The sequence below is a fragment of the Dendrobium catenatum genome, unplaced genomic scaffold (assembly GCF_001605985.2).
Source record: "Dendrobium catenatum unplaced genomic scaffold, ASM160598v2 fragScaff_scaffold_1157, whole genome shotgun sequence".
NCBI lineage: Eukaryota > Viridiplantae > Streptophyta > Magnoliopsida > Asparagales > Orchidaceae > Dendrobium > Dendrobium catenatum.
In genome coordinates, this window is record NW_021319619.1 from 823,694 (window position 1) to 840,098 (window position 16,405).

General features: G+C 36.5%; 1 protein-coding gene across 6 annotated transcripts in view; it reads right to left on the reverse strand.

Annotated features, from left to right (window-relative positions):
- LOC110093673 overlaps positions 1 to 16,180 on the reverse strand; it is a 162,018-nt gene extending 145,838 nt beyond the window's left edge. The window contains exons 1-3 of one of the 6 annotated variants that reach the window (XM_028698830.1): positions 15,758 to 16,180; positions 2,532 to 2,703; positions 2,240 to 2,460 (exon numbers count right to left, since the gene is read on the reverse strand). In XM_028698830.1, the coding sequence (XP_028554663.1) occupies positions 2,240 to 2,460; positions 2,532 to 2,703; positions 15,758 to 16,102 (738 nt within the window). In that variant the 5' untranslated portion in view covers positions 16,103 to 16,180. Of the gene's footprint in view, positions 1 to 2,239; positions 2,461 to 2,531; positions 2,704 to 4,121; positions 4,781 to 15,757 lie in introns of those variants that run through there. The other 5 variants (XM_028698829.1, XM_020818633.2, XM_020818634.2 and 2 more) reach the window with 5 other exon arrangements.
- Positions 16,181 to 16,405: the final 225 nt, after the last annotated feature.

The window sequence follows — 16,405 nt, forward strand, 5'->3', positions numbered from 1 at the left end:
ATAACATAATAATAATAATAATAACTGTTATAATAGTAAGCAATATATAAAATTTAATAAAAATAATAAATAAAATACTGAATGTACTAAATATACTAAATATAATAAAAACAGTAATTGATAACAACAGAAATTAATAACAATTAATAACTAAAAATTTAAAAGAAACAAAAATAAAAATAAGATGAAATCTATACTTAATGTTCGGGTAAGAGGTTAGAGAGAGCTCGGCACTGGGTTGGAGACAATAGGCGCAGGGATTTGATGTTGGAGGAGTCGGGTAGGGTGAAGGAAACAAAGAAATCGGACTCTACTCGGCTTTGAACAGGGATCAAATGCATACAGGGAGTTAAGCTCTATGAGGTCGAAATGGATTAGGGCATGCAAGAGAGATCGGGCTAGAGCAAGTAGAGGCATCGGCTAAGGAGGAAGAGGCGGCTAGGTAGGGGAAATCTCTCTCTCTCTCTCTCTCTCTCTCTCTCTCTCTCTCTGTGCGGACCGAAGGGCTCAAAAGGTTAGGCAAGCGGGGACGGACAGAGCGGTGATGGGAGTCGACAATTTGCGGTTTGAGAGGGCGACGGGATGGGGAAGGAGATTCGGTAAAGGTTGAATTGGGCTAAGGCTTGAAGCAAGAGGTCTTCGGGTAGGAGTAAGTTGAAGTGGAGTACGGCTGCAGGTGGAATGGACGGGAGAAGGCAAGAGGAATCGGAAGGTTTGCGGGGCTAGTCGGCTTCGATCGAGCTAAGGGAGTCTAGGTTGGAAGCTACGATTGAATTAGAAGTTGGAAAGGCTTGGATGAGTTTGGCCTTAGATACTTGTGCCAATTAGAGTTCGCTAGGGTATGCGGGAAAGAAGCGAAGGAGGAGTGTGTGTATGTGGAAGGAGCACGAAGAGTTCCATCCCTCTCCCATTTTATCGTTGAAAGCATGCAACGAGAGCAGAAGATGGATTTCACGCGTGCTCTGTCCGGAACAGCGCCGAATGCACAATGAATCATTACTGTAGCAGGAGGGGGATGCGACTTAAGCGGGGATTCAGTATGAGCGATGACAGATTGGTTGAGGTAAAAATCTTTTGAGCATTTTTTTTAACTGTCGGAGGTCAACATCAACTTTTTCCATTTGTAAAGTGAACCTGAAACTTAAATAAAAAAATAAATAATTAATGTTAAATAGAATGAGTTGAATTAAAAAGTTTGTGTCATGTATGTCCCACCCGAAATGCATGAAACCATTGCCACCCTCCTAGCTAATCGTTGTGCTATCTTAGGAGCCAGCAACTTTAATCAATCATCAATAAAATAAAAAAAGCCAAGCAGCCTATTCCTTTGACCTATCAAAAAAGACTATAAGACCACTATGAATATTATAAAATCAACTTTACAAACTTTTCATATTTATAGCACAAACATCTAATGTAATTTTTAAATTTCAAAAAAACCCTAAAACAAATTATATTATGGAAATAGCTTTAACAGAAATTCAAGTCCACTAGAGCTAAGATAATTACCCAGAGATAGAAAGAGAAATATTCTCCAACACGATTGCCAAAAAATCTAAGGTCTCTAAATATTCTCTATATATACCAGTTGTTAATCAAGATCATTTATTTAGAAGCTAGATTTGATAGTAGATTAAGTACTAACCAAAAATTTTATCAACATAAAAGGTTTTCTTTGCTTCATTCGAGATTTGCCAAGGGGTCAATGGTTAATTATCTCTCTCAATCGCAAGAGAGAACTTTTGATCTAGTTTTGTTTATATGCTTTGTGATGATTTGTTGTGATAATCTCATACATGGAATGACCAATAGCAATTTGAATGAAGGAGAGAAAGAATGTTGCTATTAGCTTAAGAACGAATGGTGGAAGGATGAAGACAATTATTCATCATTTTATGGTTCCATCAATCTACTTCTACATGAATCCTAATCAATAGTCATGGGTTGTGTTGTCCAAGGGGATTTAGGAAACCTAAGGAAAAGGTAAGGTCAAGGCCAAACTTGGTGTATTCAAAACTCTTCTACGGAAGTACACTGTATCTAAAATGATTTAATTATAAAAAAACGATGTAACTTTATACAGCTCAAAACAACCCAAGCTTAAAATATTAAAATACACCAACAGATCAAAAAGATACGTCTCACTTTGTATTGCAATGAAGTCGGCATTTAATTTGGCTCACTAAAGATATTCTTAGTGAAAATTTATCAAACAAACTTATCGCAACCTTGATCTTACTTGTACACTAAGAAGACAATTAAAATGGAAGGTGGTTGCCATTCTTCCAGCAGCCTCCATCTCATACGCAATGGTCAAAGCATTTGAATGGTCCCCAGCCTTGCAGTTTACTTTAATTAATAAATCATAGAGTTCATCAGTAGCTCTTAATCCTCCATTTGCTCCCTTCAAAAATACAGCATTTGCATCATCCAAATAAAGGTTCTTGACCAACTCCTCTGCTTTTAAAGAATGTTTCAATTACCTTGAAGCAAATTAAAGGTTCGAAATTGACTGATATAAAGCCACATACCAACTAGAACTAGCCAAGCATTGCGAATATCAAAATTTAACTTTTCCATAGCTAAAAGCAACTCTAAGCCCCTGGTTGCAAGACCTTGAGAGCCAAATAAACGAACCATAGCAACAAATGTTTCATCTAGAGGAAGTAGCCCAGAACTCAGCTCCCTTCTCAGTGACTGCATCTGAGTTATGTAAATTAATAAAGCATCAGAGCAAACCTTTTGAATATGGAAGAGAAATATATTGAAACTCAGAAATTGAGAGAATGAAAATTTTACAACCATCAAATTTTAGGAAGTCAAAAGGCATAATATGCAGAAAGCTAAGAAGCTATTTGAGATCACTTTTTTATTTCTATTTTTAAAAAGTATGTTTGATTTGTGTTTTTTGTTGTTTTTATTTTTGTTTTTAAAACAAATCAAACTATTTTCGAAAAATCTCAAAACAAATTTTAGGTGTTTTTCGATGTTTAATTTTTTTTTTAAATAAAAACAATCTGACCACTGCCTGCAGCCTGCAGCCAGCAGCCAGCCACTGGTCACCATGCCTCTAGCATACTAAATGATTTCATTCAATATATTAAAGAGTACCGCATAAAAGTATTAAATGTGCAAAGCATAATTTACATTGTAAAATAATTCATTTTTATTGAACACCGTATTCAATTGAACCGACAGAATTCTAGTGAACTAAACGTCAAATTGAACTCAATTCAATGTAGAAACATAAACAAAACTGTAACTAAAGCAAAATGTCCAGAAATCAAAGAATTGGGCATATAGAAAGATGTCAATATGCCTGAGACTGTTCAATAATATTCAAACTGTGCTGTCTAAATGGCAACATTAGCAAAGTATCGATGAACATATAATTTTTGTTTTTTTATTCAATATTTTTTGTATCGATATTTTTTGTAGCAGTGAACAAGAATGAGTCAAAAGGGATTCATAAAGGCAAAAGCCAAAATAAAAATAAAAAATAAAAAAATTGAAAACGCCAATGATTATGATGAAAAAAGATCTAAGCATTCACAAGTCACCACTTGCGCAAAACATACAAATTTTGGACACAAATCTGTAACTCTTCTTGACTATACCTCAACATTTAGTGTTTAAAGTCTTAATTTCTACCACTTTAATTCACACTTTTACCAACTTTTACCGGTTGCTTAGTCGAGTTAATTCTAAGCTTTTAACTTTTTCCTTTCTATAGTTAGTAGGCTAAATAAGCTGCTTGAATCAACAATTCAATTCAATGGTGACCAATTCAGTATGGAAGAATTGGACCAACAGATGGCAGTATATCGTTACATACATGCAGCATATATGGCACAGCCTACTTCTAACATACATGTAGCATCTTCATTTGCCTAACATTGATAATTCATCATGATCCATTAATCACTTGATGACTACTACAAATTTTTTGGGTCTCATGAATAAAAGGGTTAAGTATCATAACAGGAGATCATAACAATTTGGCCTATTTTCATCTGTCAAACTAAGTGATTCCTGTCAATTAGGAGCAACCCTTCACTTCTAGTATGTTGACCTCTATTGTAGTATGCAAACAACAACAAAAAAAGCCTTAAAATGATTACCTATGTAATGCCCATCCCGATCCCTGCCAGATATCCGGCTTGAATCGCGTTCGCAACTTGCTTCAGTAATGATTTATTGTGCAAGACAACGCCATTTCAGAGACGCCCATCCCTTGTGCATATCATTTCCAACTCTTTGGAGTCATTAAAAGGAGAAGAGACGAGGACCTTCGGCTCTACTACTACTTCGCTTCTTCTCCCGCAACTTCACTTCTCCATCTGATCTACTGGCCGAACCCGACCCTACAAGCAGCAACTGAACCTCACTAAGCCGTTGAACTTCTTCTCCAGTTTGCAAGCCAGTCGCAACCGATCCCTCTATCTCTACCGAAAATCCACGAACTTACCCCCATCCTTCTTCTTCCATCTGATTTCCTTTCTCCTCATCCAACCCATTGCCGACCTCACCCGCTCAAGCCCAACCGACGCCTCTTTCGACCTCAACCCATTCGGTCCAGAGAGAGAGAGAGAGAGATCCCTACCTCTTCACCGACCCAAGCCCAGGCTAGCGCCCTTTCCCGAACTCATCTGCTTCCGACCTACCTCCCTCTCTTCCTGTCGTGTGGTCCACAGCAGCCGACTGAACTCCTCTTGCTCTTGCTGCAGTCCCCCTCCATCTCCCAACCCGATTCCACATGTAGTTGAAGTAGATCCTTCTTTCAATCCCCTCAATTGACCTAACTCCTTCTATATCTCTTACCCAAGGTAATCCCTACACCTAATTATTGTTAATTGTATTTAGTTATTATAATTATTATTACTTATAATAATTATGTTATTATAATTATTAATAATTATAATAATTAAGATATTATAATTATAAGAACTATCAATTATAATAATTATGTTATCATAATTATTAATAATTATAGTTCTTGTTAATTATAATTATTATGATATTATTATTATTATTATTATTATTATTGTCAGAAAAAAGAAGGAAAAAAAAAAGAAAGATAAAAAAAGGAAAAAGAGAAAGAGACAAAAAAATGTGTTGTATCGATTTCGTGCCCGCCACCTCACCAGTTGCCAAGGTATAACTTTCTAAAGCCAAAATCCTGCATTCGACGTTCGTGTTGAGCCGACAAACCGCCCATACATGATTTTCTCTAGCGTGGTGGAAAGGGAATCCGGTGCGACACCTTTGGCGAGGTGGGTAGACCCTATACACGCTTTTCGTAGGGTGGTGGGGACAATTTTAAGTACCAGTACGAGGCTCTGTACCTGCGGGGAAACAACTGTACTGAAGACCCATACACGCCTTTCTCTAGCATGGTGGGATTAAAGATTTCACGGCCGCGGTGTCCAAGGACACCTACTGTACACGCTTTTCTCTAACGTGGCAAGAGGCTCAGTTTTCCGTAGTTTTCCCTAAACATGGGAGACGCCGGGAGGCTGCCAAAATTTCAGGTAACGTGAGATCGTACCTGGACTTAGAACTTGAATTTGGTTCTACAGCTTGAACTCAAAATTGATCAAGAGGAACTAAATGTTGAACAAATGAGGACATGCTTTAAGCTTAAATGAACAAATATAAGGGGCTTAACATGATTGTAATCAAATAAGCAGATCCAGCACACAATCAGATAAGAGAGAGGGAGTAGCGTTCATAAGAGACACCAGAGTTTTTATGTGGAAACCCCTGAAAAAGGGGGAAAAACCATGGGGCCTGGCCCAGTTTGAATGAATCCACTAGTATTTGCAGTCGATTACAAATGAGGCCCTTCTTAAAGAGAAGGCCTTAGCTTGATGTTACAAATGTACGTCATATAGAACGCATTACATTATGGGAGTTATATATACATGTTTGTTTGGTTGGAAGGGTCATAGTCGGCAAAAGACCGAGGTCAGAAAGACCATTGTTTAGTGATGGTGGTCGGAAGAACCGTATTAGGCGACGAAGGTCTGAAGGATCGTAGTCGGTAGGAGATAGGAGTCTGAAAGACTATTGTTGGTATGAGACCGGGGTCTGAAAGACTGTTGTTTGGTGATGGAGGTCGAAGTGACCATGGTAGGCGACGGAGGTCGGGAGGACCGTAGTCGGTAGGAGACCGGGGTCTGAAAGATCGTTGTATGATGATGGAGGTCAGAATGACCATAGTAGGCGACGGAGGTGAGAATGACCGTAGTCGGCAAGAGATCGTGGTCGGAAAGACAGTTGTCTGTTGATAGAGTTCAGATGGACCATAGTAGGCGACCAAGGTCTAAAGGACCGTAGTTGGTAGGAGACTGGGGTCTGAAAGACCGTTGTCCTGTGATGGAGGTCAGAGTGACCGTAGTAGGCGACGGAGGTCGGAAGGACCGTAGTCGGCAAAAGACAAAGGTCTGAAAGACCGTTGTTGGCAGGAGACTAGGGTCTGAAAGATCGTTGTCCTGTGATGGAGCTCGGAGAGACCGTAATAGGCGACGGAGGTCGAGAGGACCGTAGTCGGCAGGGCAATTCTTCGGTAGAAATTTGGGTGTAAGTTGGTGGTCCGGTGGAGTCCGGGCCTTAAGTGGAGGTTCGGCAGAAGTCTGGGCTCAAGTGGTGGTCCGACAGAGCAACGATGTCAGGCGGTGGTCCGGCGGATGTGAGGGCTTCAAGTGGTGGTCCGGAAGAAGTCGGGGCCTCAGGTGGTGGTCTGATGGAGCAACGGCGTCAGGAGATGATTCGGCGGAGGTGAGGGCCTCAAGTGGTGGTCCGGCAGTACTCCGGGCCTCAGGTGGTGGTCCGGCAAAGGTAAGAGCCTCAGGTGGTGGTCCAACAGAGCAACGGCGTCAGGCGGTGGTCCGGCGGAGGTGAGGGCCTCAGGTGGTGGTCCGTCGGAAGTCCGGTGGTGGTCGAGGAGGCAAGGAAGCAAGAGCGATCTCCGATCTCTCTCTTTTTTCCTTAGGCTTCCGGGGTGACACCCCTTTTCAAGAGGAGATGGAGCTCTATTTCTAGATTTTTGGAGTGGCATGGCCCATAAATAGGTGAGAGATTAAGGGTAAATGGGGAGTGGTCGGATGAACGGCCGATGTTGAATCCCTTGATCATGCATCGTTTTTTAGGCATTTGAAGACCTTAATGATGTCAGAATATGGCGATCTTGGGCTCGTTGGATTCGTCTCGTCGAGCCGCTCGATTCGAGTATAAGCTTGTTATGTTTGGAAATCGTTTGATAATCCAATTTGTGGTTTGAACCTTCCAACAGCGCTTTGGGTCCTTGATTTGGACCCATTTGGGCTCGGATTGAGTCAAATTTGGTGTCGTTGGGTTCGTATTTCCGAGACGCTCAGTTCGACTGTAAGTTTGCTGAAATCGGAGTTCGGATGGTCTCCGAATTAATTTTGGAAGTTTCCAACTTGATTTTGCATTGAGATTCGCGCCCGTTTAAAATAATTTTTTGACGACGTATCAATTCTAATTCTTCTTAATTAAAACCCACTAGTTTGATAAAATCAAAGAAAGGTTCAACTCAAGTTTAATTCGATCAAAACTTGACTAATTGGTTGGCTCATAGATTTCAATTAATCCTAAACCCATTAGAAAGGATTGGCATCGATATTCGTCGAAGTTATCTTGTGTCCATGAGTGTTGAAGTTGTGTATGGGAGTAACACTCGCTTACCATTTATTGGTGATGAGGGATTTAGGATTCACAAATCACCTACCCAAAGCAAATTAGACCACAAAAGAAGCCCCATGATTTTTGGGGTATCATGCCAAGTTTTCTATTATGGTTTGGAAAAGATTGCTTAAGGAAATAGATTTAGGGTTTCACACAGCTATGTAGGGATAACAAAATCTTTAAGGCCTCAAACTAGATTATTGAATAAATCTGAAAGAGTGTTCACCAATATGAAATTAGAATTTTATTTAGAAAAATTCATCATCTTCCTTCTCATAGAATTCTCTTTCTCTTGTTTGCTCCCTCCTTACCCTTTTGTTTGTTCCCTGATTTCTCCTCAGAATAGTGAGCGATATTCACTATTTCTACTAAATTCTACTAAATTTACAAATTTTGGATAGAGATTATTGCGGCTGGGGACTTGTTGCCTAGAGATTGGGCAATTCTACTGGTTGTGGAGGTTAGAAAGTCTCAGTGGCTGATCACTATGGGGCCTACAGCCATACGAGATGGAGACAAATATTTTTGAAATCCTAGAGATTGACTGCTACAATAGCTGGCCAAAACAAAAGAGATAGACAACGAACATTGAAATGTTGGGAAGAATAAAAAATATAAATGTGTTCAACCTTTCTTGGCTACAATAATCTTATTGAGTCACTAATTATTAAATAAAAAGAGAATAATCTTTAAAGCTTCAAATTCTGAGTTATACCATAAAAATAGGAAAAATACTATCCCTAGAATCTAGCAACTTCCTTCCACAAGATTAATAACAACCCTTAAAAATGGCAACAACCTAGCAACTAATTCCTGAAGAAAGAAACTATTTACATAAATATAATAACAAATATAAAATTTAGGAAATGGTTCAAGTTCCTATAAGCATGCAAGTGATTCAAATAAATAACTTACAATGCTTGCTTAACAGGCCAAAGCTTGCAGACAAGCTTAGTTGAGGTTCTGCTGCTTGATTCTACTTCATGAGCCTTTTTTTAGCAAAACATGGGATCCCAAAACATTGTTGTAACTATACATTGGGCTTATTTGAAATATCTTTGAGTTGCTGGGACAGATGTAAATAGCTTGAGAAGCTTTTTAAAGGATTTTAGGAATCTTATGGATCATGGCTCCCCCTTTAAATTCCGTCTGCTACCACAGAGAATAATTCTCTTCTCTTGAGGTCTACTATGGGGCTTCTTCCTTTACCTTCTTTCTAAAGTTAATGGTGGTGCACCTAGTACCGCCAATGAATTGACTAGAATAGCTTGGAGGGTTTCTGGTGTTGGTACTCATAGTTGAGCTGGAAAAAATTCCTGCTTAACAACCCTGAATAATGCTTCAAAATAACTTTCATAAAAAATTCCATTATGGATTGCATACCAAAGTGGTAAATATGTTTGAAGTCACACAGAAATCAAATACAATCCCAAGCCACAAAGCTTGGAACCATGAAGATAGATTTCTTCTTTGTTTTTTCAATCTTTAAAACTATCTATTACAAAGGTTTCGTACCTATTTTAAATAGTAACATCAAAAAAAGATTATTTCAATGGAGGAGTTGGTTATTTGATGTTGTAAGAGAAGCGTATGAGGTGGCACCTTGATAATGGTGGCATGATTTCTTAATTTATAAGAATATGGTGACCAACAATTAGAGGGCTTATGGAACCTGATTTATATCCCTTTGGAAATACCATGTCCTATGGAATAGGTTATGGAAATTTTCTATATATTTTATTAGTCTTCCAAGTTCCAACATATATTGGTCGGTGATCTTGATTGAGTTTGGCTAGGCCGACCACTTTGAATGGCCCAAGTGAAATGCAACTTAAAGACACCTCCTACAATATATTAATAAAAAAATTAAAGTGTACTTGATGCACCATTTTAAGTCAATTAGTTACAATCAAAAGGCATTCGATCTTTAAATGATTACAAATCAACATGACTACAACACAAATCCACATTATAATGGTTACAGCACAAGGGAAATCACTGCATGGTGATTAAATGATAAAAAAATAATACTTAATATTATGGAGCTCTTCATGATATGACTCCTTTGAAGTGCTACTTCAAGCAGTCTGAAAAGTGTACATGGGTGTTATAGATGTTTAAGAGTATGCCACTCGATTACCACTAATTAAGTTTGTGAGAAAAATGCTACCCAACTGTACTACCTCAAACAAATTAGATCACATTAGGGCTTCTTACAATATTTTGGGTATTCTATCAAGTGGATCCATTAGGCATGAAAAAGAGGTTCCAAGGCAACAGAGCTAGGTTTTCACTTTTTACACAAGTATATAAGTAAATCTCTTAAAGATCTAATATATTACGTATGGAATAAAAATAAAAGAGTATTTACCAATATGAAGATAGAGTTTTATTGGGAAATCCTTCCATCTTACTGCTCATATAATTCACCTTCTATTCTTTATTCTCTCTTACTATGCCCTGCTAGTAACTTCGACTGACCATGATTTCTCCTCAAGACAGTGAGCAATTTCATTATTTCAACAAAATTACTAATGATTGGATAAAGATAATCTGAGATTGAGGGGGTTGTTGGCTGAAATTAGATAAATAAAATGATTATGGGGGGCGGAGGGTTGTTGTATTTGGATTCAGTTAAGCCTCCAACTATAGGAGATGAAGACAAGTCGTTTTGAGAAATTGAAGATCAGCTACTATAGTAGTTACACGAAAAATACAAAAAGATGAATGGAAAATAGTGAGGACCTAGAAGAACTTGAAAATATCAATGTGTTCAACATATATTTGCTTGATTACAGTGATCTTACTAGGTCCCTCCCTATTTATAAATAAAAGAGGAATAAAATATAAAGCTTCAAAGACTCAAGTAAACTATGGAAATAGGAAAATTACAAAAAAGAAGTAGCAACCAAAATAATCTAGAAACATCCACATAATTAGAAACTACCAGGGAAATTAGCAACAAATTCCTAGAATAAAACAACTACAACAACATCAATCATTTTTTTCCATAATGTCATATTAAGAGTCAAATTCTTATTTAAATCTAATAAAAAATGTTATTTTTAATTTTTTTTCTAACCAAGTCTTTTTAGGTCTACCACTACCTTTCTTAACATAGGTCATATCTAATACATCTATTCGCTTAATCAGGTCATCGGTAGACCAACATTTTATGTGACCAAATCATCTAAGATGACCTCATCTAATCTTATCTTCCTCTAGAGCTACTACAACCTTTTTTCACCAATATACTTGCTTCTCATTTTGTCTCCATAGGTAAAACCACTCATCTAGTTGAGCAGCCTCATCTCTACAACAAAAACAACTACATCAAACCTTTATCCCACTACGTAGGGTCAACTACATGAATCCTCTATCTCCATTGTGTCATGTTAAGGGCCAAATTTTCATTTAAATCTAATAAAGAAAGGTCATTTCTAATATTTTCCAACCATGCTTTTTATACCTCTACCTTACTTTACATAAGCCAATACATTTACTCTCCTCACCGGGTCATCGGAAGGCCTCTGTTTTATATGACCAAACCATCTAAGGTGACTCTCTCTAATCTTATTTCCATTAAAGCTACTACAATTGTTTCACGTATATGCTCCTTTTGTATCATGTCTCTAAGAGTAAAGCCACTTATCCACTTGAGCATCCTCATCTTTGAAACACTTATCTTAATGTTATGCTTCTCTTTTAATGGGAAACATTTTGCACCATAAAGCATTGCAGGTCTCACCACCATCTTATAGAATTTTGAGGACTTTTCTATCACACAACAAGCCCAATGCATTCCTCCAATTCAACCATCCAACTTAAATTCTACTAATAATATCCTCATCTATTTCACCATCACTCTGAACAATAGACCAAAGATATCTAAAACATATACTCTTATTAATGACTTGATCGCCCAAAGTCACAATCCTCTCACTAGATATACCACTACTAAAATTACACTCTATGCATTCAAATTTAGATCTACTCAAACGAAAACCTTACCCTAAGGTTGACCTCCCTAATTCAAGTTTTCCTTCAACCCCCTCTCTAGTCTTATTAATAAGAAGAATATCATCAGCAAAAAGCATGCACCAGGGAACAACCTCTTGCAAATGTCTAGTGAGAACATCCATGACTAAAGCAAAAAAGATATGGGCTTAAGGCAGATCCTTCATGTAATCCAACTAAAACAGGAAAAAATTTGGTCAAATCACCTTGTGTTTGAACACAGGTAACAATTACTGCATATATATCCTTAATGACTTGAATATAAGAATTATTAACCCCTTTTTTTTGTAGAACTCTCCATAGCACTTCTCTTGAAACTTTATCATATGCTTTCTCTAAATCAATAAACATCATATGTAAATCCTTCTTATTCTCTCTATACTTCTCCAACAAACTTCTCCATAAATGTATAGCTTCCATAGTAGACATATCCTGCATGAATCCTAATTGATTTTGAGAAACATTAGCATCACATTGCAACCTATACTCCATAACTCTCTCCCATAGTTTTAAAATATGACGGATTAAATTAGTTGCTCTATAATTCGCACAATCTTTTTCATCACCTTTTTCTTAAAAATATGAATTGACACACTCATCCTCATCTCTGCAATACTTCACTTAACTTTAAGCATCTTTTTAAAGGCCAACATTTTGAGCCATAAAGCATTGCAGGTCTCACCACCATCTTATAAATTTCTCCCTTATAGAGGAGTAATTTTCTGTGCCCAATGCATTCCTTCATTTCAACCATCCATCTTGAATTCTACTTATAATATCCCCATCTATTTCACATTCGCTTTGAACAATAGACCCAAGATATCTAAAACATGCACTCTTTTTACTGACTTGATCATCTAATATCACAATTTCACTACTAGATTTAGTACTACTAAAATTACACTATATGTATTAAATTTTATATCTACTCAAACGAAAACTTTGACTCTATAACTAACCTCCATAATTAAAGTTTTCTTTCAACTCCCTCTCTTGCTTATCAACAAAAAGAATATCATCAGAAAAAAAAGCATACACCAGGGTAGATCCTCTGGCAAATGTCCAATAGGAACATGCATCCCTAAGGCAAAAAGATAGACTTAAAGCTGATCATTTACATAATGCACTTGAAATAAGAAAATACTTGGGTCAAACTACCTTGTGTTTGGACACAAGTAACAACTTATGTACACATATCTTTATTTACTTGAATATAAATATTATTAACTCCTATCTTTTCTAAAACTCTTCAAATCACTTGTCTTGGAACTTTATCATATGTTTTCTCTAAATCAAAAAACATCATATGTAGATACTCTTAACTCTCTCTATACTTCTCCATCAAATCTCTCAACAAGTATATATCTTCAATAGTAGACCTACCCGGCAAGAATCCAAATTCAAGTTGGATAGTTGAAGTGGAGGAATGCATCGGGCTTGTTATGTGATAGAAATGTACCCCTCAAACTTAAGGAAAAATTCTATAATATGGTAGTGAGGCTTGCAATGCTTTATGGTGCCGAATGTTGGCCATTAAAAGAGAGGCATAATACTAAGTTAAGTGTGGCAGAGATGATGATGCTCAGGTGGATGAGTGGCTTTACCCTTAGAGATAGGATACGAAATGAGCATATACGTAAAAAGGTTGGAGTAGCTCCAATAGAAGATAAGATTAGAGAGAGTCGCCTTAGATGGTTTGGTCACATAAAACGACGGCCTTCCCATGACCCGGTTAGGAGAGTAGAGGTATTAGATTTGACTTATGTTAAGAAAGGTAGGGGTAGACCTAAAAAGACTTGGTTAGAAAATATTAGGAATGACCTTTCTTTATTAGATTTAAACGAGAATTTGACTTTTAATAGGACACAATGGAGAAAAAGGATTCATGTAGCCGACCCCACGTAGTGGGATAAAGGCTTGATGTTGTTGTTGTTGTTGTTGTTGTTGTTGTTGTTGTTGTATCATGTCATAACTTATGTTCAATTACTCTCTCTTATAATTTTAATGTAAATTCCTTTATAATTTACACTCTTGTGCATCATCTTTATTCTTAAAAATAGGAGCCAACACACTCCACTCATATGGCATTTTATTTAGTCTTCAATATAATATTAAAAAATTTAGTAAACCAAGAATTTATTGATCTCCTAAGCATTTCCACACCTCTATTGAAATATCATTATCTGACTACTTGTCTTCACTTCATTTTTTTAACTCCCTAACTTCGATTTTTTACTAATACAGCGATAAAAATAAAAATCTCTATTTTCATTTAGGGTGCTAAGGTCACAAAAGTCAATCATATGCTCACAACTTCATTGAAGAGCTTATCGAAATATCTCATCCACCTATGTTGAATATACTCTTCTAATAAAAGCATTTTTTACTATCAACTTGAATGAACTTCACTTGAACTAGGCTCTTACTTCACCTATATTTTTATTTAGCTAACTTATACATAAATCTTACACCCTTATTGGTATATAATCTTCTTAGACTCTATATGAGCCCCTCAATATCTTTCCCAACTTTTGAGATTATAAATCTAAACCAATTTTTACAAAAAAAGCTTCTTATTTTTTATCTTGTTTGCATATTTTAATTCTACCACCAACTATTTTTATTATTGTAATATTTTTCTTTTAATTCTCAAAACACATACTTTGCAACATTTTCAATATTACTAGTTATTTTTTCTCATATAATATTAATATCCTCGTGAACAATCCAAATTTTAAGATGTTGAATCTTACTCCCTAAAATATTTTTACTAGTATTCCTTAAACATCCAACTAATTCTAGAAGAATATTTTATTTTATTTTTCATATTCCACCTCTTCATCTTCAAGCTTAAAACTAATAAGCAATATTGTGCATATAAATTTTTACTCAAAATAACTTTACAGTAATTGAAATCTAAATGATCTATTTTTCTTATAAAAAAATAATCAATTTAAGTTTTACTATGTTTATTATTATAAGTAATGACATGCTCCTCTCTTTTCTTAAATAAGGCGTTAACAATTACAAAATTATAAGCTAGAGCAAAATCTAAAATGAGTCGGCTGTTTTCATCAGTTGCTCCAAACTCATAGTCACCATAAATATTTTTTAAAATCTTAAATCTCTCTATCAACATGTTCATTTAAATCTCCTCCAATAAAATTTATTTTTTTAAGATATTTTATTTATATTAATTCTTCTATATCATTTCAAAATTTTAATTACAGTCAAGCATCAGTGCAGCAGCCCTTGCACACTTATTGTTGTATTCAAGTTATGCAATGTGTCGTTTTTAAGGAACACCCTAGCATTAACACAATGAATTAAAGGATTAATGTCATAATTATTCAACAAGTTTCATGTTGACTATCGACAACCTAATGTAACCTTTCACTTTTCTCATCCAAGGCTTGAGACCTAATGTGCTAAGGATTAAAGTCAATATTCCTAGACTAAAACAACTACTTCAACAAAATTTGGATATATGCTAAGGATTCAAATAAATCTCTTATAATATTCCTATGCTTGGGGATGGGCTTGGTTGAGATTTATTTTGCTTGATTCACTACATGAGCAATTTTTGTAGCAACATTTAGATCCCGTTGGGCTTTAGGAATAGGCAACCCCCCTTCACTGAGCTTGTTTTGAATATCCTGGAGTTGCTAGGAGACAGACTTGCAAATAACATGGTAACCTTGTAAAGGACTTTAGATCATCCTAGATCACCAATCTGAGCCAAAAATTCAAAAAACAACAACTGCAACAAAACAATGTGGTTTTCAGATAATCATCATTTTATTGTCTAACTCACAAACCAAATTTCTATGATCTTATGCTTCTTTGTCAAATAGGACAAGAAGCCACTCCCTAGTTCAAGTGCTTCTCTTCATCAAATTCCTGAGCTCATTGATTTTTAAATGCACCATACTCTATTAAAACAACGATTTGAAATAAATAAGTGAATTTGAAGGAATACAACATCAACAAAGAAAAAAACTGTCTCTCAGGAAGTCAGGCAGGATATTACCGCGCCCTCTACGTCACCATTGAGGGTGTGGGAAACAATGAGGCCATGAAAGGATCGGGGACCGGGGCTAAGCCCGGCAGCGATCATGTCATAGATGACGTCCGCCACGCTGCCGGAGTCGCGCCTCCGCGCATGATCCATCAACTCCTCCATGAAAGTGAATCTCATACCCTTCTCCACAGTGGAGGAGGAAGAAGGATCTTCCTGTCTTGGCTGCCTACCCCTTCTACGTCCCTTCCTCTCAGCAACTGCAGAGGTGGAGGTGATGGCGGTTGGCCGTTGAACATAGAAGAATGGAGTAGATAGAGATGTTACTCGCACCAGCGAGGATAAGGACAGCGCCATAAGCCCCGAGTTCTCGTTGAGTTGAGGGGCTGGATAAAGGGAAACGGAGAAGCAAGTTTGGATGCCCGAGTTAAATCATGCCCAAAAAAAACGTCTGCTTAAAGTTTATTATAAGTTAAATTGTAATTAATTATAATATTAGTATATAAGAATTATGATTTAGTTAATCTAAATAAAAATATAATATAATTAGTAAATAAATATTTAATTATCTTAATTTATAATTAATAATTATAATACTTATAATTGCTAGTTATTGATAGCTATTAAATTTAGAATTAATAATTAACTTATAAATAACTA